The 24073-nt window shown below is 43.0% G+C and overlaps 1 protein-coding gene across 1 annotated transcript in view; it reads right to left on the reverse strand.

The window, feature by feature from the left end:
• Positions 1-3156: 3156 nt before the first annotated feature.
• Positions 3157-24073, reverse strand: part of LOC118363685 (intersectin-1-like) — a 63409-nt gene continuing 42492 nt past the window's right edge. The window contains exons 22-39 of the mRNA XM_052488513.1: positions 23901-24066; positions 23313-23518; positions 22632-22714; positions 21994-22160; positions 21427-21594; positions 20867-21065; positions 19972-20166; positions 16348-16469; positions 16096-16202; positions 15661-15844; positions 12199-12297; positions 11436-11603; positions 11004-11216; positions 8168-8289; positions 7931-8013; positions 7135-7218; positions 6004-6177; positions 3157-5745 (exon numbers count right to left, since the gene is read on the reverse strand). Of these exons, the coding sequence (XP_052344473.1) occupies positions 5597-5745; positions 6004-6177; positions 7135-7218; positions 7931-8013; positions 8168-8289; positions 11004-11216; positions 11436-11603; positions 12199-12297; positions 15661-15844; positions 16096-16202; positions 16348-16469; positions 19972-20166; positions 20867-21065; positions 21427-21594; positions 21994-22160; positions 22632-22714; positions 23313-23518; positions 23901-24066 (2689 nt within the window). The 3' untranslated portion in view covers positions 3157-5596. The remainder of the gene's footprint in view (positions 5746-6003; positions 6178-7134; positions 7219-7930; positions 8014-8167; positions 8290-11003; positions 11217-11435; positions 11604-12198; positions 12298-15660; positions 15845-16095; positions 16203-16347; positions 16470-19971; positions 20167-20866; positions 21066-21426; positions 21595-21993; positions 22161-22631; positions 22715-23312; positions 23519-23900; positions 24067-24073) is intronic.

The following is a 24073-nucleotide window of genomic DNA, read 5'->3' on the forward strand; positions in this document are numbered from 1 at the left end:
GAAAGATTTCTAGATTGAATCCCCGAGCAGACAAGGTAAAAATCAGTCATTCTGCCCCAAAACAAGGCAGTTAACTGTTCCTAGGCTGTCATTGTAAATAAGAATTTGTTCTTAACTGACTTGCCTAGTTAAATAAAATACAAATATATATTTTTTAATAAATGTGCACATTTATCTAAAATCCTGTTTTTACTTTGTCATTAAGGGTTATTGTGTGTAGGTTGATGAGGGGGGAAAAACGATTTAATCCATTTTAGAATAAGGCTGTAACGTAACAAAATATGAAAAAAGTCAAGCAGTCTGAATACTTTCCGAATGCCCTGTATGTCCCAAAACCTCCACAAATCTGGCATGTATGGGTGTATGGGTGGCAAGAAGGAAGCCCACCTTGAATCCCATTTGAAGTATGGGGGAATAAACACTTGGGAGACTGTAGCCATGTGGCAAAACGTTTTAGGGTCTGACGAAAACAAAAATGTAACTTTTCGGCCAAATGTAAAGTGTTACATTTGGCACAAACCCATCATGGCACATCCCCAAAGAACACCATCCTTAATGTGAAGCTTGGTGGCAGCATCATATTATGGGGATTTTTCTCATTGACTTATCAGGATAGAAGGGAAAATGTATGGAGCGATGTACAGAAAAGTCCTTGAGGAAAACCTGCTGCCCTCTATAAGAAAGACAGAACTGAGATGGGATTTCACCTTTCAGCATGACAATGACTCGAAGCACACATCCAAAGTTACAGTGGAGTGGCTAAGGAATAAAAAGGTAAACGTCTGTGAGTGGCCCTGTCAGAGCCCTGACCTAAATCCAATCTTAAATTTGTGGCATGACTTGAAGATTGCTGTTCATCAACGCTCCCCAAGGAATGTGACCGAGCTTGAACAGTTTTGCAAAGAAGAATGGTCGAGGTGTGCAAAGTTGGTAGTGACCTATCCCTATAGACTAGGGCCAACCCCAATTAGTCAACTGGTCGATTGTTTGGTCGTTAGGCTGTTGGTCGACCGAGATTGTTTTAGTCGAGCAGTAACAAATGTATATATGAGGCTCCATATAGACTGGGTGTGACGCAATCGCGGAGCCCACAGAGGCATGCAGAGGCCAAACCGAGCTCTGTACTGCATTGCCATGCGCCATCCAAATGTTCTAACAGCGCAGAGAGCTCTTTATAGCTCCGCGTTAACATGATTGGTTGACTGTAGGTGGGGGCGGTACATCCTGTATAAACACAAACTCACTTCCTTGACAACAGCTCTGCACTGCCCTGCAAGAAATATGAATGCCCTGACTTCTGCTGAGGCCATATCGCCGTAAATGCTGAATGGCCAATGCAGACATCGGATTGACCATGGGTCCAGATGCACAACCCACTTCTCTCTCCAGAATCTGCGAAAGGCATCAGGGGCGGGAGGAAAATAGTTGGGTCAGGTTAAGGTTTTTGTCTTCTGGTTATCTAGATCTGGCGCCCTCTTGAGGCATTTGTCTTATTTCATCAAACTGTAAATTTAAAGCATCAGACAAGCTCAATGCATATAGTTGATTTTATTAAAACACATAAGGTTTGTCTATAAATGGAAAAATACACATTTAAAAATGTCTACCAATTGATTGGTAGAAAGAACAGATTACTTTTGGTCGACCAAGATTTTTTGAGGTCGGGGACAGGCCTACAACAGACTCACAGCTGTAATTTATGCCAAAGGTGCTTCTCCTGGGTATTAACTCAGTGGGCTGGAGACTTATCCAATTATGATATTTTAGTTTTAAGGGGATTTTTTTTGTGTGTGGAAAAAATATATACAGTACCAGTCAAAAGTTTGGACACATCTACTCATGCCAGAGTTTTTCTCTATTTTTTACTATTTTCTACATTGTAGAATAATAGTGAAGACGTCAACTATAAAATAACACATATGGAATCATGTAGTAAACAAAAAAAGTTTTAAACAAATCTAAATATATTTTATAATTGAGATTCTTTTATGGTAGCCACCATTTGTCTTGAAGACAGCTTTGCACACTCTTGCCATTCTCTCAACCAGCTTCATGAAGTAGTCACCTGGAATGCATTTCAATTAACAGGTGTGCCTTGTTAAAAGTTCATTTGTGGAATTTCTTTCCTTCTTAATGCGTTTGAGCCAATCAGTTGTGTTGTGACATATACAATTAGTTCAAAATGATTTACTATGTAAATTAAAGTTTAAAAAAAAATCAAGGTACATGTTGCTTTTATATTTTTTGTTCAGTGTAGATAGCCAATATCAAAAGCAATGTTGCTGCTGAACGATTCTGAATTAAGTGATAATGCCCAAGAAGATGGTATTTGGAGGATATATTGGCATGGGCATTGGAGACAGTAACCTTGATGATTTGAAAAGACTGGTGTTTCAGCAGGGTGCAACTTTGTTATGCAAAAAATGTTTGGGGCAGCAGTACTTCGCTGGATTTGGTGGAGTTTGACGTTTAAATGGCAATGTGTATTGCTTTTGTGTAGAATGAGCATATATTTCACATTGAAACTGAGAATGTTTTGATGTGTGACATTTTGGTAATTTATTCTGAGTGAATAGGGTGGAAATACATTTGTTTTCTAATTTGTTTCCATTAAGATGGCATTCTGTGCAAACCACAATGGAGGCGTCCTTCCTACGAATTGGACGGGATTGCTTATTCAAGGTAGTAATGTAAACTAATAACTGTTTGCAATGTTGTCCGTTTATTACCAAGTACTTCACCATATTTCAGTGTAAATCCGTTTGGCTTGATGTCTAGGTTGCTACAGTTGTTAGCCTAGTAGTTTCTTTGGATGGGTCTAAATCTGGAAGCTGATTGGTTAACGTTCCAGAAGTTACCACCGGCTAAAGCTTGGACGTTGAAGTTCCTATTTACTATGTTCCAGCTCACTGTCTCATTAGCCTCGTTAGACAATTTATAAAATTGAAATCCACCGAGACACTATCTCCCATTTATTTTAGACTAGCATTTGGGTTTTAAATAGCATTTGCAACATTGTTTCAATATTGAAACGTCGTCGTCTCCGGTTTAACATGAATGATACTTTCAATGTATAAACGTTTCAGGCACTGACTGAAGTGAACACTATCCACGAGACGCATATCATGGAAAAGTAATATGGTGGTAAATTCCAAATGCATTAAAATACATTTTATTAAGTATTTACAATGTTTGTAAATTAAGGCTACCAACCAAACATATAAAGTCATTGGTCCAATCAAATTTTATTTTCAACATTTAAGACAACACTTCTCATACATTGATAACAATACATTGTCATCAACATTCTTCTACGGTAGTTGTAATATATTACTTATACTCCTTTCAAATATTTCAACATATTCACATACTGTACTTTATCAGTTAAGACTTTGCTCATTAAAAAGAACCGAGAGCATCACTGGTTTGAGAGTGAACATTAAAAGAGCACTACTGTGGGGTAACCGGGAAGGGGTAGAGAGGTTGCACGCTATAAGGAAATGACTAGTCATAATCTAAGTCCTCCAACTTGAAGAGAGACCCAGCACAAACCAAAGCACTCGAGAATAGTAAGTTAATTTTACACACTCACTCCTAGACATTACACATAAGGAACAGGCTCTGCAAAAGCTGTTTTCCTTGACCACTCGCACTAACACGGCAGTGGAATTTCACTAGTATTTGTACATTATCTACACGGATACATAGCTGGTAACAACATACATTAAACTAATATTACACAAATGAAGATCTTTACCCCTCCACTGTGTTATGCTAACATTGTCAGACTTAACAGACTGAAGTCAGTCGTCTCTGCTGCCTTCGGATGTCCTTGTACATCTCATTTCGAATGCAGAACCCAAGATAATGGGAGGGTCATCATAAAGAATGAAATAACAGATAAAAGACCATATGAAAGATTGAAATGGTCTCATACCACCTGGAGGCTGATATTTCCCTTTCATATGAATTGTCTTTCTGAGCTTCTATAAATATGTAACACAGTGCCACAAAACACTCAAAATAATCATTCCCGTTCTCTTATAAAGGAAATAAATTAATTTGAGACCCAAATTGAATGAACCTGAAATACCTCTTCAAACAGTTACAGCATTGGCCAAATATGTCCGTCACAACAAAGCCTGACCTCAGTCTCCAAAACAAAACACCTACAAATGGCTTTCCAACGCAAATATAGCACTCTATATTAAACAGTGCTTTTTTGGCATACGAAAAAATACAATTAAAAACAACTAAAATATACATACAAAACGTGAAGATATGAATGCGTTGAAAAGAACATAATTTTTCGGAACAAGTACAAAAACATTCCTGACATCACCTTATGATTCTTCCAACCATTGAAAAACATATGATTTGTAGTACATTGGTACTCATTATCTTGGCCTACGCTGCAAATGTAACTAGAAATCGTCACTCATTTAGAAATCATTTAGGAAATCTGCTCTTCAATTTCCCTCAAACCGTTCAACAATATACTTTGGGCTAAGCCAATTTGATAGACAATATATTAGTGTGTACATTCGTACAGTACTTCTGTAATGTTTCAAATACACCCAAACATTTCTTTGGGTCTTTCATTTGAATTTCCAATCTGAAACACAACACTCAATATGTGGACAGTATAAAGATGACTGATTAGCTTCATTTTCATTCTCAGCATACCATAGCATACTAACATTAACAACAGTTCTTTCCTTCACCAACACATTTTTCCAGTGTCTCACCAAACCTTTGAGGGTATATCTCAAAGTATCTCTTCACATTCATGTACGCACTGTACCTGCTTTTGTACCTTTGTCTCAAACCGACTAATAAATAACTTGAAACGCTTGAGTTAAAGAAATACAAGCTAAGATGTTCCAGCTAATACAACCAGGGGTTTTGAAATTGTCCGACCTGCAATGACATAATAGCCGTATAGCGGTTTGTTAATAAACATGAACACAGTGTCAAAGGTTATATGGGAGGTTACAGTCTGTCGTCAGAGGGATGGCACAACAACAGTGTGGTCATCTGGGTGGTGTTCATTAGGCCACACAACGGAAGGTGTTTTGCAACGGAAAATTAAAATGAACATTTCTTATTGGACAAGGTAGTATCGCCCGGTTTCAGTCTTCTTGCTTCCGCTTGTTAACTAATGAACGGACCAGGTGTTAATGCCACAGGGTGGGCTCTTTAAGACATAGAGTGCATAAGCAATGATCATATGTGTTGTTCCAACATTTCTCTACATACAGTATATCATGTCTCAAAGGTTCATTGCGTTATAACACGGCCTTTGAGATTTTAGATTAGCTGCGGAATGTTTCATAATTTTGTTCAACCAAATAATAGTGGAATCATGATATCATACATACACCATAATGATATAAATCATAAAGAGGAAAAAATTACATCACTTAAGACCTTTTTGCAGAAAATGAATTCACACAGTCACACGGGCTGGGCCGTTGGGGAATGTCACTAGAGCTTGGTGAGACTTCGGCCAGGGGTAACGGGGAGTGTAGAGTATGGGTGTTAGGCTGGGTTAGGCTGGGTTAGGCTGAGCAGGGCTGGGTTAAACTGGGATGGACTAGGGCTCCTCGAAGAGCTGCAGGTCCAGTCGTACGACAATCTCTCCTGTGGGCACCTCGTGGAGCAGCAGCCTCTTGGTGATAGGCCCTTTGGAGCCCTGGTCCTTCTTAATGTCCGCCAGACGGATCTCTGTCCTGCCTAGGAAATCTACACACAGACAGACAGACAGACAGACAGAGGGATGATGAGTATACAAGTTAAGAGGGTTCAATATAAGGTTGTGTCACACCCTATACTGGGATAGAATATATTGCATGACGGCACACTGAATCAAAAAGGCCTCTAGTCAGTAAAAGGCTGTTTGTGTGTGTGTATGAGCTTGCGTGTTCGCATAGTCTCACCATAGCCTTTTTAAACAGAGTGTTATTCTGGTGTGTGTGGGTGTGTGTGCGTCCGCAGCCTCACCGTCAGGAGAGAATTGGTCCCTCTCAAACACGGTGACACACAGCACGTCCTGCTCCAGGTCCTTGATGAAGAACTGACAGTTGGAGTTCCACTTGGGGTTGAGAGTGTCCTGCAGGGTCTTGGTGATGTGGCACTGGGAACCCATCGTCACCTCGCAGTACGGGTTGCTCTTACCTGAGAAGAGATCACAACTTAGGGTTGGGAAATTCTGCTCACTTTCCCCAAATCCCCTGGTTTGAAAGAAATCCCAGTTGAAGAATTCCAAGTTGGAGGATTCCCTCTATGATTATTCCCTCCTGATTCCTAAATCCTCAAACTGGGATTTCTGGAACAAACGTTTTCAAGCTACCAGAATTTTACAACCGAATAACAGATTGGCAGTTGTATAGACGTTTAGAATACCAATATGAGTATTCCTCCACAAAAAATAGTATTTGAAATCTTCCACATACTTGTGCTCGATTAAGCTGGCCTGGTGAAATAGAACCAATGGAATAATCCCAAAAGGGCAAACCCCACCCATCTGGCACGGCAGGCAGGCTCAAAATACTATTTGAAACCCTGCATGTACTCTTAACACTATCATTCTTCTCCTGTGTACTGTTGGGATCAGCTAGACTTTGATCATTGAGGTAGTAAATGAGACTATGTTAGAAGTTAATGGTTCTCTGAAGAAAGACAGGAGGCTTTGGAATGTGTTTGAAGGAGAGGAGAGCGATGTGTTGATATAGGGAAGACAAATGGATATCTGTGGATCAATAGGTGAGGGGTGAGGTCAGTTCCCCTTAAGGGAGTAATCAGCGTTAGTATCTGGTTACCTTCTTTCCTGTGGAGCCATAAACTGTGATGAGGTGGAGTGTCTTAAGTAGGATGTATATAAACTGATGTCTGAAATGTTTTGCTGTCTGATTTCAGCTGTACAGAACCTTTGGGAATGATTCAACTTGGTTAAAGCTTCTAGTGTCCATGAGTTATTTACTCTGAAAAATAAGAAACTAACAGTACTAAACAGCAATCGACACATGTATTAAAGGATGGTATGTGTCACTCTCTCGTGTCAGAGACACAGAGATCAGTGTTGAGATCAACTTAAGTTCTGGGTGTGGCAGGGGGTCATCTCTCGGGACTTACCGTGGGAGCGGCAGGGTTTCAGCTCGATGCCCTCCACAATGTTTACCATCAGCCGGCCGATGCCCGTGGCCCTCTGTGAGCGAACTGCATCGAGACAGACACAAATGTAAATAGTCAGACCTAAACGTAATGGTCAGAGGCAGACCTAAACGTAATGGTCAGAGGCAGACCTAAACGTAATGGTCAGAGGCAGACCTAAACGTAATGGTCAGAGGCAGACCTAAACGTAATGGTCAGAGGCAGACCTAAACGTAATGGTCAGAGGCAGACCTAAACGTAATGGTCAGAGGCAGACCTAAACGTAATGGTCAGAGGCAAACACACAAACACAGAAATGTCAGAGGAGACTATAAGCCAGCATGAAAACACTCAGTTGCATTGAGAGATAGTTTGGTAACACTTTACATGAAGTTGCTCTTATACCTGTGTACTAACACTGTACAAACATTAGAAACCAAATCATTGTTAGCCAGTTCCTTGCTTCTTAGTGAAATTAAGCCATTTTTGTTAAAAGTGGAATAGTCACTATTCCTCATGTATAACACAGAAATCGCTCAACTCCACAATTCCTACACTACTATGTAGCAACATTTTAATCAAAATGTTACTTGCACAAATACAAGGTTACAACGATAAGGAGGTAACTTCAAGTAATAATACAAATATACTTAAATAAGACACTCATATAGAGTGTTACCAACAGTGCTTTTGAGACCCTGGTCCGGGAGAATAGGTGACAAAGCTGTCCCTCCCAGACACAGTGGACCTATAGAGGAGCAGAGAGAGACTATTATACCCAGGTAGGCCTTCTCCCTCTTCTTCTTCTCTGTCTCGATGAAGAGCTCCGAAGCTGCTTTGATCTTCTGTACCCAAGCAGTCCTGCATGAGTCATCACAACAAGGTCAAAAGAAAGCCTTGGCTATGTGTGCGTAAGAGAGAGAGAGTGTGTGTGTGTGTGTGTGTGTGTGTGTGTGTGTGTGTGTGTGTGTGTGTGTGTGTGTGTGTGTGTGTGTGTGTGTGTGTGTGTGTGTACCTCTCGTTGATGCTCTCTGCCCGTATGGTGTAGACCCTGTCGATGTGGGAGATGTGGAAGATGGGCTCGTCTCCCGAGGGATCTGTTGGCAGCTTCACCAACACCTCATTCAGGAAGATGGGCTGTAGTGGGGGTCAAAGGTCCGAGGTCACAACAAGGTCAGAACTCCTGGGGTGCATCGCAATAACATCTCGTCTCGTTCCTGAATTGTGCACTCGTTTACTATGTCCCACAAATCTAAAAGCATGAGATTGGTGCAGGTTTGGGGTAGAGGGAATATCCACAATATTTCTTATACAGGTAATTTCCTTTCAAATCAGTGAAGAGAAGTGAACAAAAGTACAGGAAGGAGTGATAATTCGGGATGTAGCCCTGGTCTTGAACATGCCACACTACTGTACGTGGGGATTTGTCCAAAACCAAGGCTACATCCCAATTATCTCTCCTTCCTCCCAAAGTGGTCCTATGGGCCCTGGTCAAAAGTACTGTATTCTCTATAGCAGTGGTTCTCAAGTGATTTTGCCTTGGAACCCAAATTGAAGCAGGTTCTCTCAGTCGCGACCCAATAATCCATCGCCAAAATACAATGTGGAAAATATTTATTTTAAATTATTTTATTACATTTTTTGTAATTTTAGCCCCAATTTCATGATATCCAATTACGATCTTGTCTCATTGCTGCAACTCCCCAACGGGCTCGGGAGAGGCGACGTTCGAGTCATGCACTTTATTGATAGTAAATATAGCAATTACATGGCAAGGGAACAACCTGACGAAGATCTGTTTCAGATGGAAACGTTGTCAATAAAGCGGTGAATTGGGAGCTTTAACGGTGTGCAGGCCTTCTTCTTCTATACTAGTATTCTTTATTAGCCCAGCACCTATGTTTTTAAGGATGTGCGTATGACCACAAACTTTTCTATAAAAGGGAACAACATTAATACAATCTTGCCCATATTCTTGATGAAGAATGTTAATAAACTCACTGGCTTGAGACCACAAAATCATTCAAAATAGTGTTGCTAATAATTCTATATTGAAAATACTGTGATTGAAGAAACATTTTTACATTTCATCTCTGAACAATTTAAATTAATTATAATTTCTACACACTTCCTACCTACCTGGTTTGAGTTGTTTAATTTCAGACTTGAATACACTGCTCAAAAAAATAAAGGGAACACTTAAACAACACAATGTAACTCCAAGTCAATCACACTTCTGTGAAAACAAACTGTCCACTTAGGAAGCAACACTGATTGACAATACATTTCACATGCTGGTGTGCAAATGGAAGACAACAGGTGGAAATTATAGGCAATTAGCAAGACACCCCCAATAAAGGAGTGGTTCTGCAGGTGATAACCACAGACCACTTCTCAGTTCCTATGCTTCCTGGCTGATGTTTTGGTCACTTTTGAATGCTGGCGGTGCTTTCACTTTAGTGGTAGCATGAGACTGAGTCTACAACCCACACAAGTGGCTCAGGTAGTGCAGCTCATCCAGGATGGCACATCAATGCGAGCTGTGGCAAGAAGGTTTGCTGTGTCTGTCAGCGTAGTGTCCAGAGCATGGAGGCGCTACCAGGAGACAGGCCAGTACATCAGGAGAAGTGGAGCAGGCCGTAGGAGGGCAACAACCCAGCAGCAGGACCGCTAGCTCCGCCTTTGTGCAAGGAGGAGCGGGAGGAGCACTGCCAGACCCCTACAAAATGACCTCCAGCAGGCCACAAATGTGCATGTGTCTGCTCAACGGTCAGAAACAGACTCCACGAGGGTGGTACGAGGGCCCGACGTCCACAGGTGGGGGTTGTGCTTACAGCCCAACACCGTGCAGAGAACACCAAGATCGGCAAATTCGCCACTGGCGCCCTGTGCTCTTCACAGATGAAAGCAGGTTCACACTGAGCACACGTGACAGACGTGACAGTCTGGAGACGCCGTGGAGAACGTTCTGCTGCCTGCAACATCCTCCAGCATGACCGGTTTGGCGGTGGGTCAGCATTTCTTTGGGGGCCGCACAGCCCTCCATGTGGTAGCCTGACTGCCATTAAGTACCGAGATGAGATCCTCAGACCCCTTGTGAGACCATATGCTGGTGCGGTTGGCCCTGGGTTCCTCCTAATGCAAGACAATGACCTCATGTGGCTGGAGTGTGTCAGCAGTTCCTGCAAGAGGAAGGCATTGATACTATGGACTGGCCCGCCTGTTCCCAGACCTTAATCCAATTGAACACATCTGGGACATCATGTCTCGCTCCATCCACCAACGCCACGCTGCACCACAGACTGTCCAGGAGTTGGCGGATGCTTTAGTCCAGGTCTGGGAGGAGATCCCTCAGGAGTCCATCCGCCACCTCATCAGGAGCATGCCCAGGCGTTGTAGGGAGGTCATACAGGCACGTGGAGGCCACACACACTACTGAGCCTAATTTTGACTTGTTTTAAGGACATTACATCAAAGTTGGATCAGCCTGTAGTGTGGTTTTCCACTTTAATTTTGAGTGTGACTCCAAATCCAGACCTCCATGGGTTGATACATTTGATTTCCATTGATTTGTTGTGTGATTTTGTTGTCAGCACATTCAACTATGTAAAGAAAAAAGTATTTAATAAGAATATTTCATTATTCAGATCTAGGATGTTATTTTAGTATTCCCTTTATTTTTTAAGCAGTGTATATATATATAACATTTTTTTTAGTCAGACACCCATGACACACTCAAAACCTCACACGATCCAAATTTGGGTCACGACCCACAAGTTGAGAATTGCTTCTCTATAGGGTGCAATTTGGGATGCGGACAATGTGTACGTTGGCGAGAGGAGAGTACTTACGGTCTTGTACATGCGGTACTGCAGGTGGGACTTGGCACTGAACACCTTGTCGCAGCCCGAGAAGCCCAGGGGCTTGATGATCTGAGTCAGCAGGAGGAAGTCGTTGAATAGAAAGCCATACAGCTCCTTGTTGCTCTTGGCCTTGTAGAGTTTGCCGCTGTGCAGGAACTTGCGCGGGCCCAGGCAGTTGGTCACCGAGTTAAACACGAGTTGCTTAAAGAAAAAGTGCCAAGTGAGTGAGTTGGGAGTCTGTTCACGGTGTGGAATTGTGCCAATTGTGTAATTTTGTGGAATCAAGTACATGTTCCTGTGCTTTTCATTGTGTTTTATTTCACCTTTATTTTACCAGGCAAGTCAGTTTAAAAAAATAATCTTATTTTACAATGATTTGTGTTCTGTGTGTTTGTGTGTGTCCGTGTCTGTGTGTATTACCTCAGACAGCCCCTCACACTGGACGTGGGCCTGGATCCACTCTAGCCGGTCAGAGTTCTCCTTCTCCCTGACGCCCTCGTTGACCTGGGAACACAGCTCCTCAGCCTTCTCCAGAGCCTGCTTCAGATGGCTATGGTCCGGGTGAGCCTCCGGAGTATTCTCTAGGATCTGCGCCGCATCACACATAGTTACAGACAGTCAATTCCAGTGTGTGTGTGTGTGTATGTATCAGTTAAATCTTTTATTTATTTTCTTTAACCTTTATTTTTACCAGGTAGGTCTACTGAGGACACATTCTCATTTACAGCAACAACCTGGGGAATAGTTACAGGGGAGAGGGGGGATGAATGAGCCAATTGGAAGCTGGGTATGATTAGGTGGCCATAACAGTATGAGGGCCAGATTGGGAATTTAGCCAGGACACCGGGATTAACACGGGATTACGATAAATGCCATGGGATCTTTAGTGACCACAGAGAGTCAGGACAGGCGTTTAACATCCTATCCAAAGACAGCACCCTACACAGGGCAATGTCCCCAATCACCGCCCTGGGGCATTGGAATATATATTTTCTTAGACCAGAGGAAAGAGTGCCTCCTACTGGCCCTCCAACACCATTTCCAGCAGCATATGGTCTAACATCCAGGGACCGACCAGGACCAACCCTGTTTAACTTCAGGGGCTGTGGTCAGGCTTCTCGATCACATACACTTTATTCTGATGGTGGGAAGAGTGTGTGTGAGAGAATGTGTGTGTACATACATTTTTGATGATGAGGGGGTAGCGCGTCACCCTTTGCATGGGTTTGAGGAGGAAGCTGGAGAGGGGCATTCCCTTACAACCTGGATCCATGGCCAGTCTCTGTAGGGGAGAGGAAATATTATCACTATCAGATATCAGCATAATAACACTCATATACAGTGGGGCAAAAAAGTATTTAGTCAGCCACCAATTGTGCAAGTTCTCCCACTTAAAAAGATGAAAGGCCTGTAATTTTCATCATAGGTACACTTCAACTATGACAGACAAAATGAGAAAAAAAATCCAGAAAATCACATTGTAGGATTTTTAATGAATTAATTAGCAAATTATGGTGGAAAATAAGTATTTGGTCACCTACAAACAAGCAAGATTTCTGGCTCTCACAGACCTGTAGCTTCTTCTTTAAGAGGCTCCTCTGTCCTCCACTCGTTACCTGTATTAATGGCACCTGTTTGAACTTGTTATCAGTATAAAAGACACCTGTCCACAACCTCAAACCGTCACAATCCAAACTCCACTATGGCCAAGACCAAATAGCTGTCAAAAGACACCAGAAACAAAATTGTAGACCTGCACCAGGCTGGGAAGACTGAATCTGCAATAGGTATGCAGCTTGGTTTGAAGAAATCAACTGTGGGAGCAATTATTAGGAAATGGAAGACACACAAGACCACTGATAATCTCCCTCGATCTGGGGCTCCACGCAAGATCTCACCCCGTGGGGTCAAAATGATCACAAGAACAGTGAGCAAAAATCCCAGAACCACACGGGGGGACCTAGTGAATAACCTGCAGAGAGCTGGGACCAAAGTAACAAAGCCTACCATCACTAACACACTACGCCGCCAGGGACTCAAATCCTGCAGTGCCAGACGTGTCCCCCTGCTTAAGCCAGTACATGTCCAGGCCCTTCTGAAGTTTGCTAGAGAGCATTTGGATGATCCAGAAGAAGATTGGGAGAATGTCATATGGTCAGATGAAACCAAAATAGAACATTTTGGTAAAAACTCAACTCGTCGTGTTTGGAGGACAACGAATGCCGAGTTGCATCCAAAGAACACCATACCTACTGTGAAGCATGGGGATGGAAACATCATGCTTTGGGGCTGTTCTTCTGCAAAGGGACCAGGACGACTGATCCGTGTAAAGGAAAGAATGAATGGGGCCATGTATCATGAGATTTATGAGTGAAAACCTCCTTCCATCAGCAAGGGCATTGAAGATGAAACATGGCCGGGTCTTTCAGCATGCCAATGATCCCAAACACACCGCCCGAGCAACGAAGGAGTGACTTCGTAAGAAGCATTGCAAGGTCCTGGAGTGGCCTAGCCAGTCTCCAGATCTCAACCCCAAAGCATCACTGCTCTAGAGGAGATCTGCATGGAGGAATGGGCCAAAATACCATCAACAGTGTGTGAAAACCTTGTGAAGACTTACATAAAACGTTTGACTTCTGTCATTCCCAACAAAGGGTATATAACAAAGTATTGAGATAACAAAAGTTTATTGACCAAATACTTATTTTCCACCATAATTTGCAAATACATTCATTAAAAATCCTACAATGTGATTTTCTGGATTTTTTTTGCAAGTATGTAGGTATATACAAAAAAAAAAAAAAAAAATATATATATATATATACACACACTCTGCTCAAAAAAATAAAGGGAACACTAAAATAACACAAACTAGATCTGAATGAATGAAATATTCTTATTAAATACTATTTTCTTTACATAATTGAATATGCTGACAACAAAATCACACAAAAATTATCAGTGGAAATCAAATTTATCAACCCATGGATTATCAACTCTGGATTTCGAGTCACACTCAAAATTAAAGTGGAAAACCACACTACAGGCTGATCCAACGTTGATGTAATGTCCTTAAAACAAGTCAAAATGAGGCTAAGTAGTGTGTGTGTGGCCTCCACGTGCCTGTATGACCTCCCTACAACGCCTGGGCATGCTCCTGATGAGGTGGCGGATGGTCTCCTGAGGGATCTCCTCCCAGACCTGGACTAAAAGCATCCGCCAACTCCTGGACAGTCTGTGGCGCAACGTGGTGTTGGTGGATGGAGCGAGACATGATGTCCCATATGTGCTCGATTGGATTCAGGTCTGGGGAACGGGCGGGCCAGTCCATAGTATCAATGCCTTCCTCTTGCAGGAACTGCTGACACACTCCAGCCACATGAGGTCTAGCATTGTCTTGCATTAGGAGGAACCCAGGGCCAACCGCACCAGCATATGGTCTCACAAGGGGTCTGAGGATCTCATCACGGTACTTAATGGCAGTCAGGCTACCTCTGGCTACCTCCACGGCGTCTACAGACTGTCACATCTGTCACATGTGCTCAGTGTGCACCTGTTTTCATCTGTGAAGAGCACAGGGCGCCAGTGGCTAATTTGCCAATCTTGGTGTTCTCTGGCAAATGCCAAACGTCCTGCACGGTGTTGGGCTGTAAAGCACAACCCCCACCTGTGGACGTCGGGCCCTCATACCACCCTCATGGAGTCTATTTCTGACCATTGAGCAGACACATGCACATTTGTGGCCTGCTGGAGGTCATTTTGCAGGGCTCTGGCAGTGCTCCTCCTGCTCCTCCTTGCACAAAGGAGGTAGCGGTCCTGCTGCTGGGTTGTTTGCCTCCTCCACGTCTCCTGATGTACTGGCCTGTCTCCTGGTAGCGCCTCCATGCTCTGGACACTACGCTGACACACAGCAAACCTTCTTGCCACAGCTCGCATTGATGTTCCATCCTGGATGAGCTGCACTACCTGAGCCACTTGTGTGGGTTGTAGACTCCGTCTCATGCTACCACTAGAGTGAAAGCACCGCCAGCATTCAAAAGTGACCAAAACATCAGCCAGGAAGCATAGGAACTGAGAAGTGGTCTGTGATTATTACCTGCAGAACCACTCCTTTATTGGGGGTGTCTTGCTAATTGCCTATAATTTCCACCTGTTGTCTATTCCATTTGCACAACAGCATGTGAAATTTATTGTCAATCAGTGTTGCTTCCTAAGTGAACAGTTTGATTTCACAGAAGTGTGATTGACTTGGAGTTACATTGTGTTGTTTAAGTGTTCCCTTTATGTTTTTGAGCAATATATATATATATATGAATCACATTGGATCAGTCCCAGCCTAGTGCTGTGGCTCCGTTACCCTCAAATAAGAAAGTATACTGACGCTAATATCTCAGTCTAGTCTTGCTGTGTCAGAATTCACATGAAGAAACCAAGTACGGCTGAGATCAAGGCTATTCACAGCCAACCAAACAAGGTGCATGAACTGAATGAGCACAAGACATTCAGACACTCAAGGCCAATAAGAGTTCAATACAAAATAGTCAAACATAGGGCTCTGGTCAAAAGTTTTGCACTATATAAGGAATATGATGCCATTTGGGATAGTGACACATGCAACATGTTCTTTGCGGCCTTTCTCCATTACCTTGACAAAGTCCTTGAACTCGGGCACCTCGTCGGTCTTCTGCTGGATGAGCGTGGCCCCGTTGAGCTGGCAGCTGCAGAAGCGGATGTAGGGCTGCATGTGGGGCAGCTGGGCTGTCAGAATGTCTCCAATCATCTTCACCGGCATCCGCTCGCCCGACATCTTCTTCCTAACCCTCAGAGCTCTGGTGATGGGGGACCGGAGGAAGGGGGCAGAAGAGAATGGGACAATTGAGTCTGGTTCTAGTTTTAACCATGTTCTGAAGCTGTACCGTGTTTGTTTACAAGAATCAATGGCAATATGTCATTACTTTAAAACGTGTACAATGTACCAATCCCAGATTGCCCCTTTAAAAAAAAAATCAGCTGCTATCCACCATACAGCCAGTTAAACTATAGTTATGACAACAGGACCAAAGGTGGCTAGGGGGCGTACTTGAGCAGCTTGATGTTACACATGATGAGCTCCTTCCAGTTGACAAAGATCATGGCCACCTCTTTCTCTGTCAGCAGCTCCGACTCCAGCAGAGGCTTCTGAAAGACCTGGCGAGGAAGCGTTGACGCAATGTTAACACAAACGTTCCAGTAACATTTGCATGTAATGCAGATATGGCAGAGAGAGTGTATGCTTGGACTGCATGTGTGATCATGTTACCATGGAGTGAATGTATGCATGTAGTGTGGCTACCTCGGTGACGAGCTGCAGGTCATTGACATAGTTCTCCTCGGTGACGATGAGCTCGTGCGTGTAGCCCTGTCTCTTCCTCTCAATGGGTGTCAGCATGTCCAGCAGGTGCAGGTCAGCGCACCCTGTGGAACAGGACAACAGCTTCGATCAGCTCCCCTCTGTCACTCAAATACTAAACAGCCAATCAGAACACAATCTCAATGTCCCATCTCTCAAACAAACTTCCATAGAAAGCCAATGGCTGGCACTTTGGACTTTCCGTCTTGAAAGTTCAAGGCACGTAGACACCTGAACAAGTCATTGGAATAAACAAAATGTATAAAGAAATATATTTACAAGGTGTAAGGTAAAAGGGTCTTCCCCTAAAAAGCCAGCCTAACATTGTACAAAAAAAAGAAAAGGAATGCATAATTCTTTAGACCCTTGTCATTTTTCCAAAGTGGTCTACAAAAGGAATTAAAATAAAATAAAAAAGAAATGTCTTAAAGCAAACATGCTTTGGAAAAAAATGGTGGTAGGTCTCAAGTAAACAAACCCTTTGGTTTTTAAAATCAGTAAATAAAAACACACAAGTCCACTGTTGCCATTGAGCTTTTTAATCATTATACACGTCATTTTCTATATTAAAGACGGCATGACACTTTTTATTAAAGCTGACTTGTTTGTATACATTTTTCAATTTATACATTCATTTCTGAGAAAATGCTTCAGGAATCCAAGTGCAACGATTACATTTTGGATTTGTTGTTGATTCCATAACAGACCAGAAGCAATTCAGTTTATAGTCGATAGAGTATTGAATATACTGTATGAGTAGTCAGAATTTTTGTTGTGCTTCTCAAACCCGAGTCAGTAACGGAGTACAAACCTCCTTGAAACTGATGGGTCTCAAAAGACACATTGGAAAGTCCAACAAACCAATCATAAAGCAGCAAACACCAATACTGTCACATAGTGGAACCAATAGGAACCAAACGGTTATATAAAAAAAGGCGGCATACAGGAATTCCATCTTTGTGTTTTAGAATAACAATAAAATTACAATACTGTTGTGTGACAAATGCAAACAAAATTGATATGGTACCAGTACAATACTACTGTGTGTGTATATTGCTTTGAATGGATGATGCCATGCTTTTTCTTTTGTTTGAGAATAATAGATTAAGGCCATAGCTATATAGCCTTAGAACTTGGTATCCCACTAACATTGACTACAAAAAAATACCATAGTCTTAGTTTTCATATGTAAACATTGTTAAAAAGGTATTATCAGGAGGGTATTATTTTCATATTTAGTATGTTCATATTCAGCTGAATCACAGTTCTTTTCAATGGGATTTTCTTGACAAAATAACAGAGTAAAAGGTCAAACTAAATGGACATGTTGCTTCAGATTTTTTTTACAAATGGCAACTGCATAAACTGGTAAAAAAAAAAAACTTCAGGAGGGAAGGGGAAAACATGACAATACTACATAACCATATATATTTAAAACACTATGCATTATAATTGCATTCATTTATAAAAAATAGACTGTCGTGGTATAGTGACTGGGGACATAGACTTCAATTGACATACATCTAGGAGAAAACATGTAAACAAACTGAGGAAACTCATGAATACAAAACAACCCATCTACTCTGTGACTAATACATAGTTCTGAGGAGACAAGAATTTACTTACTTTGTGTGTCCATTCAAATCACACAAGTCCAAGTCTGTGCATACTGTGTGTGTGTGTGTGTACCTTCCCCTCTCCATTTGTGGTGGCTGTGCAATATTTGGTTTGCATCGATCATAACCTCGTTTCACAAAATGCTACAGCACAATGTAAACACCCCAGCACCTCCAAACAACACGATTCATCCAAAGAATGTTTGGTATGAATATAAAAAACACAGCTAGATGTGAGTGGATAAATGGAGAGGTTCAGTCCCACCCATAGGTTTGACAGACAGCTTCTCTGTCCACTGTATGAGCTGGCTTTGGGGCAGGGGTGGTCTGGATGTACACTATAGTAAATGTAATAATCTCTCCCTCCATCCTATAACGTGACCTTTGAACCCCTAGACTAGTCCATTAGACAGGTTGCTCATGATGAACCAATCCCAGGCCCAGTCGGACAACCAACCATCCACCCAATCCCCTAACCCTCCGGTTTGTCCAGATCTGTAAGATGTAAGCAATATGGTTACACCTATCCCGTTTCCTTCAGATCTGCAAATTGAAGGGGTACGGGGAAGGGGCTTGGGGTAGTCTTTCGGGCCAGGCCCTGGTTGTTTTGGCAGCCCGTCTGATGCAGTGTGTCATGAATAGTGGGTCTTTCTGTGGAGCTGTGGGTCGGATGGGGGAGGGGTTAGTAAGGAAGGGAGAAGCTTAACGTCAAATGGAAGCCATTTGACTCATTAGTAAAAAATAAAATTAAAAAAAAACTGTCCGATCAAATCCGTAGTGCTGTGATGGAAAATGACTAAATCTACAAAAGAATCTAAGTTCACAGAAAGCCACAAAAGGACCCACTATCCAGTCTCCCATTCATATGATCACTTCAAGTAGTTATTTTTTTCAATTTCCTAAAAAAAAAACATTGAAATGTTTTAATTAATAATAAATGTTTAATTTGTTTAAGTAAATTGTAAAAAAATAAAAAAAATAAAAAAATAAAAAGCGGTGTAGGATAAGGAAGCTGCTTGGCAATTTTGGCGAGTGCGTCTAACAGTTCGAATATAAGGAGGTAACGGCCTGCTCTCTGCAGCTTGACTCTTCTAGCCCACAAGGCCAGGTGGTAATCATGTGGCAGTCACATGATCGGGGTGGCTGCATCTCCCATCATCCCGCGGGGGCAGTGTTTAGGGGATAGTGGGTCTCTTTGAGGACTTTCAAGGCTGAGTGGGAATGGGCAACATATGAGTCCTAGAAAGAGGAGGAGAACACAGCACATAAGCAAAAAACGCAAACCAAAAAAGGAAACAAACCAACAAGACAACAACAAAAGAAAGAAAAATATGCAAATATACGAGCGTGCAGAACTAAATGGACGTCGGTGGCGGACGAGTTCACGAGACGACACACAGCGTGCAGCATAACAGATGAGGTGAAGTCTAACCATGGTATGCATGAGGGATGTGGAGGGGAGGGGGCGACTACAGGACATTGAGGGAGATGTTAGTGAGGAGAGACTGTACAAACACACACACACACACCTCTATTCAATCGAGGATGATACATGATCTGAAAGGTCTTCAAAGAGGGGGCCCATAGGTATCAGTATGATCAGTTGCCTACAGATTGTACCCTTGTTAAACACTGTCTCATTTGATTAGATTCCAGAGGTTTCCGAGGGTTTTAGTTGAAATGAATTGGGTATCGAAAAGAGTGAGAGGATACAAGACGGTCACGTCTATACAAAGCAGGAGTCCACAGTGTGTGTGTGTGGAAGAGAGAGGAAGGAATGTAATCACAGTACTCGTTATGACCCATGTTGGTGCGTGAGTATGTGACTGTGTGTGAGAGTGTGTGTGTGTGTGTGTGTGTGTGAGAGAGAGAGAGAGAAGGGTGCAGTATGTACTCAAACTGCTGGGTGTGACTGTGAGAGGACGACTTTAGTAGTAGTGTGTGCACTCACATTGTTGGCTGGGGTCTGTGTCGGTGGTCAGTTTGACGTAGTTGGAGGGGAAGAGGCCCACGGAACCATTCAGCTCGCCTTTCCACCAATCAGGGTCCTCCCTGCTCAGCACGTTGATGATCTGGCCCTTCCCAAAGGGCAGCTCGTCATCATTCTGCGCCATGTAGTCGTACATGCCAATCACCTGACACACTGCTGGAGACACACACACACATACAAGTGAAGGGTCAGTCAGACGGCCATACAATAAATAGACTTAGGCCCAGTCCACAAAAAAAGGGACTAAAGGCAGTGTTTGATCAAATCTGTGAGGCATTGTGGGTAAATTGTTACCGACTGATTGATCTAATAAATATTCAACATCAATGATGCAAACAAGGCGATTTGTAGATCAAACCAGTCGACAATGTCGAACAAGGCACAAAACTCTTGTTTAGGATCTGAGAGGATTGGATGGGTATTATATAGGCTACTATGGAGTAAAGTCTACATATAGCTTATCAGAGGGCAAGGTCGCGTTACTATCAAATGAATTATACCTATCCAATCCCCTCAGATCTACACAGGAGACTAGGGGTGTAGGGGCGAGGACTTACTCCTGGACAGGACCTTAAAAAAGGTACTAACAGGCCTTCTTCACAACACAGTCCTTTGTTACTAATAATGACAATGTTATTGTAAAGTAAGTTACTATAACAGAAAATAATGTAATTACAAGGATGTTATTATTTCAACAGAAAATAATGTTATTATAAAGAATGTTATTGTAAAGAATGTTCCTATAACATGAAAGAATATTATGACAGGAAATAATGACAGGAAATAATGGTATTATCAAGGATGCTAATATAACATGAAAGTTCAGAGAATGTCTGTACAGACACAGTGTTAGTACCAGTCATATGTTGAGTCAAGGAGGGGCCCCAAGGCCCCGGCGGGCCCCCGCCAGGTCCCTGCTCCTGGCCCCTACCTGCACTGGGCATTGGCAGCTTGGGGGGTGTGGGTTCTGTGGGCGTGGTCTTACTGGTGCTGGGGCTCAGGAGCTTCACGTAGTTGGCCGGGAACCAGCCAATCTGCCGCTTCTTTCCCCGGGCCTGGACCAATGAGAGGACTTGTGAGTATGGAGAGGCCACAGGGGCAGAGCAAGATCATTTTAACAGTAAGAAACATCTTCCCTTTCACTAGTGTTTAAAGCAAATGAATGGATGACAATGAATCTACATTACTGTATTGTAATTTCTACATCACTGTCTATGTATTAATTACCATATCACCTTGTATATTAGTATTATATTATATATTAAGACAATTATTGGCACATCTATGTCTACATATGGCACATCTATGTCTACATATGAACACAACTTAGCATTTAAAACATCTGCTATGACGTCTCAAGTAAGTGTTGTGTGGGGTTTGTTTGTGGTGAGTAGTGTTGAGAGATGGTCCTCTAACCTGCAGCTCCCCTTCCCACCAGCCCCCCGGGTTCTTCTTCCTGATGAGGATGAGCTGGCCGGGCGCCAGGGTGAGCTGCTCGGCCCCCGTGGCCGTGTATGGGGCGATGACCTGGGCTATCTCGGGCTTCTTCCCCAGGCTTCCCGTCTTCCCTGCGGGTCCCAGTCCCTAGAGGGAAGACCGAGAGCTCTGGTTTTACTGGAAGCACAGAGGTGTGTTATACAAGGCATGCAGTTCGTGAAACGTTAGCTAATGTTGGCCAGCTAGCATACTCTATTTGTTTTATGTTCAACGTGAACGTTCGCTAATGTTAGGAGAGCAATGGAACGTGTAAAGTATATTTTTATATGTGTACGTAATAACATGCGGCAAAATAATTTATTGTCCTACTGTTGTTTATGTCTGAAACCTAAAAAAGAAAACTCAAATATTTATATTTATTTTTAAAGGAGAGAGCTTTGGTTTTACTGGGAGAGCTGATCAAACAGGACTGCATCGCAGAGTTTATGAATCGCCACACAACGACTTGACAAAGCGTGTGAGCGAGGAGTGTTTCCTAGAAGTTACCTCAGAGTCCTTGGGTTTGACGTAGTTGGAAGGGAATACCCCCGTCTTGCCCGAGACCACGCCCGTCCACCAGTCGCCCTCCTTCTTGGTGACCACGATGACGTCGCCCTGCTGGAAGGTCAGGTCGCCCTGCTCGTTGCTCTCGTAGGTGTACATGGCTATGTATTCTGGGAAACACAACATGTCTGAGCTACAGGGTCTGTTCATACACTTTTTTTTTACACAGGATTTAATCTAAATTGGGTAGAGTAACTGGAACATGCTGTGTTCCATGATAAACTCTGGTGTAAGTTATTTTGTATGTATGGTGTGGAACATAGTCTGAGAGAGTATTTTAAAGCCGAGATCCGCGACAGGTGAATCGGTGCCACTGGTTGCCCCAGGCGCATTTGTTATTGTTTTTGTTTTGCTTATCAAAAAGGACATGAGCATCCAGCGTCATGTCAAAAAAAAACAATTGTAGTACATACTCTGCTGTTCTATCGCATGTGCAATGATGTCAAGAGAAAAAAACAACAGTGCTCATTGTTTGAAGTAATTGATTTGTTTTTGTAATATTGCAAATGGACGTGGCAGTCTCACCGCAAGGGATTCCAACGCTATACTGGGCTCTGTGTGTGTCTAGGCCCATCACCCACCTTCTCCTGGGTCCATGGTCTTGGTAGGGGACGGAGTGGGTCTCTTCATGGTGGGCGGGCTGTCGGACGAGCCAGACTCAATGCTGCACCAGAGAGAGGGCAAACATTCACTCAGAGAGCCAAGCCGGTGGCTTATATAACAATAACTCTAGATGGGGAGGGACTAAAGCCATGCACAACAGAGAACTTGGCCATTGAAGTTTCAATAAAAAAAAGCATAATGATGTCACATCATTCCATGGCAGCCATGTTGCTCCCTCCTAGACAAAATCAAGTTGGGATTTACTTGGAAGTTGGCTGAAGTCTGTAGTCCAGGGCTGCCCAACCCTCTTCCTGGAGATCTACCGTCTTGTAGTCCAACCCTAATTTAACATACCTGATTCTACTTACTAGTTGCACAACAAGACCTTAACTAGCAGAATCAGGTATGCTAGTTTAGAGGTGGACTGAAAACTTACAGGACGCTAGATGTCGAGGAAGATTGTTGAGCAGCCCTGCTGCAGTTATCCTGCACAACAGGTCACCCTCGCAAAAGCATCTTTCCTAGTTGATAAGGGTCCAATTAAAACACATGACTAGAAATAATTGTTTGGGTTAATAATAATACTCCAGTAACAGTTATATAAAAATATATTATTGATAAATGTGACTATGGGGGAGGGACAGTTTCATCCTCCTCACCTCATGGACTTGCGTACGGGGCCCGAGATGAGCTTGACGTAGGACTTGGGGAACCAGCCCCGCTGGCCCTGCACCTCGCCGAACCACCACATGTCCTGCTGCTCCAGCACTGTGATCACGTCGCTTTTGTTGAAGTTGAGGTGGTTGTCCTTCTTGGCCCGCCACGGGTACAGAGCCTGAGCCTGCAAACCCTCCACCTTCTCCCCCTGAGAGGGAAAGAAAGGAGAGAAAAAAAAATGGGGAGTGGGAGAAATAGGAAGAGAAGAAATGTATTATAGAATCTCTATGTGCTGTTTATAAGTCCTGCTCTTCATTCATCTGACAGTGCCACCGCACTGCTTCAGGTAGAGTCAATATCATTCTCCTGCTAGGACCTAGATGACATGTTCCTGTGCTCCTCAGTGTGGTCTAAACTGAGTGTTACAATGAAATGTATTACTATTATTACTATCTATAAGACTGATATGTGTACTTTGTATTTAATGTGCATTTTTGTATGTTGCCGGGCTCATTTGTAAAAGAGACCTGGGTCTCATTGTGACTCCCTGTTTAAATATAAATAAATATATATTCTAAAAACGACTGTACCTGTCCCAGGACGGGAGATGGAGAGGAGCCAGTGAGAGTGGCGGGGGTGAAGGCAGAGCGCTGGCGCAACTGGCCCCCACTGGGCACAGAGAGAGACGGCTGGGTGGGCCAAGCGTCCCAGCCCTCCCCAGTCTCAGTCTTCTCCACAGAGCTGGTGGACGGCCATCTGAGCA

Source organism: Oncorhynchus keta, chromosome 30 (assembly GCF_023373465.1).
Source record: "Oncorhynchus keta strain PuntledgeMale-10-30-2019 chromosome 30, Oket_V2, whole genome shotgun sequence".
NCBI classification, from domain to species: Eukaryota; Metazoa; Chordata; class Actinopteri; order Salmoniformes; family Salmonidae; genus Oncorhynchus; species Oncorhynchus keta.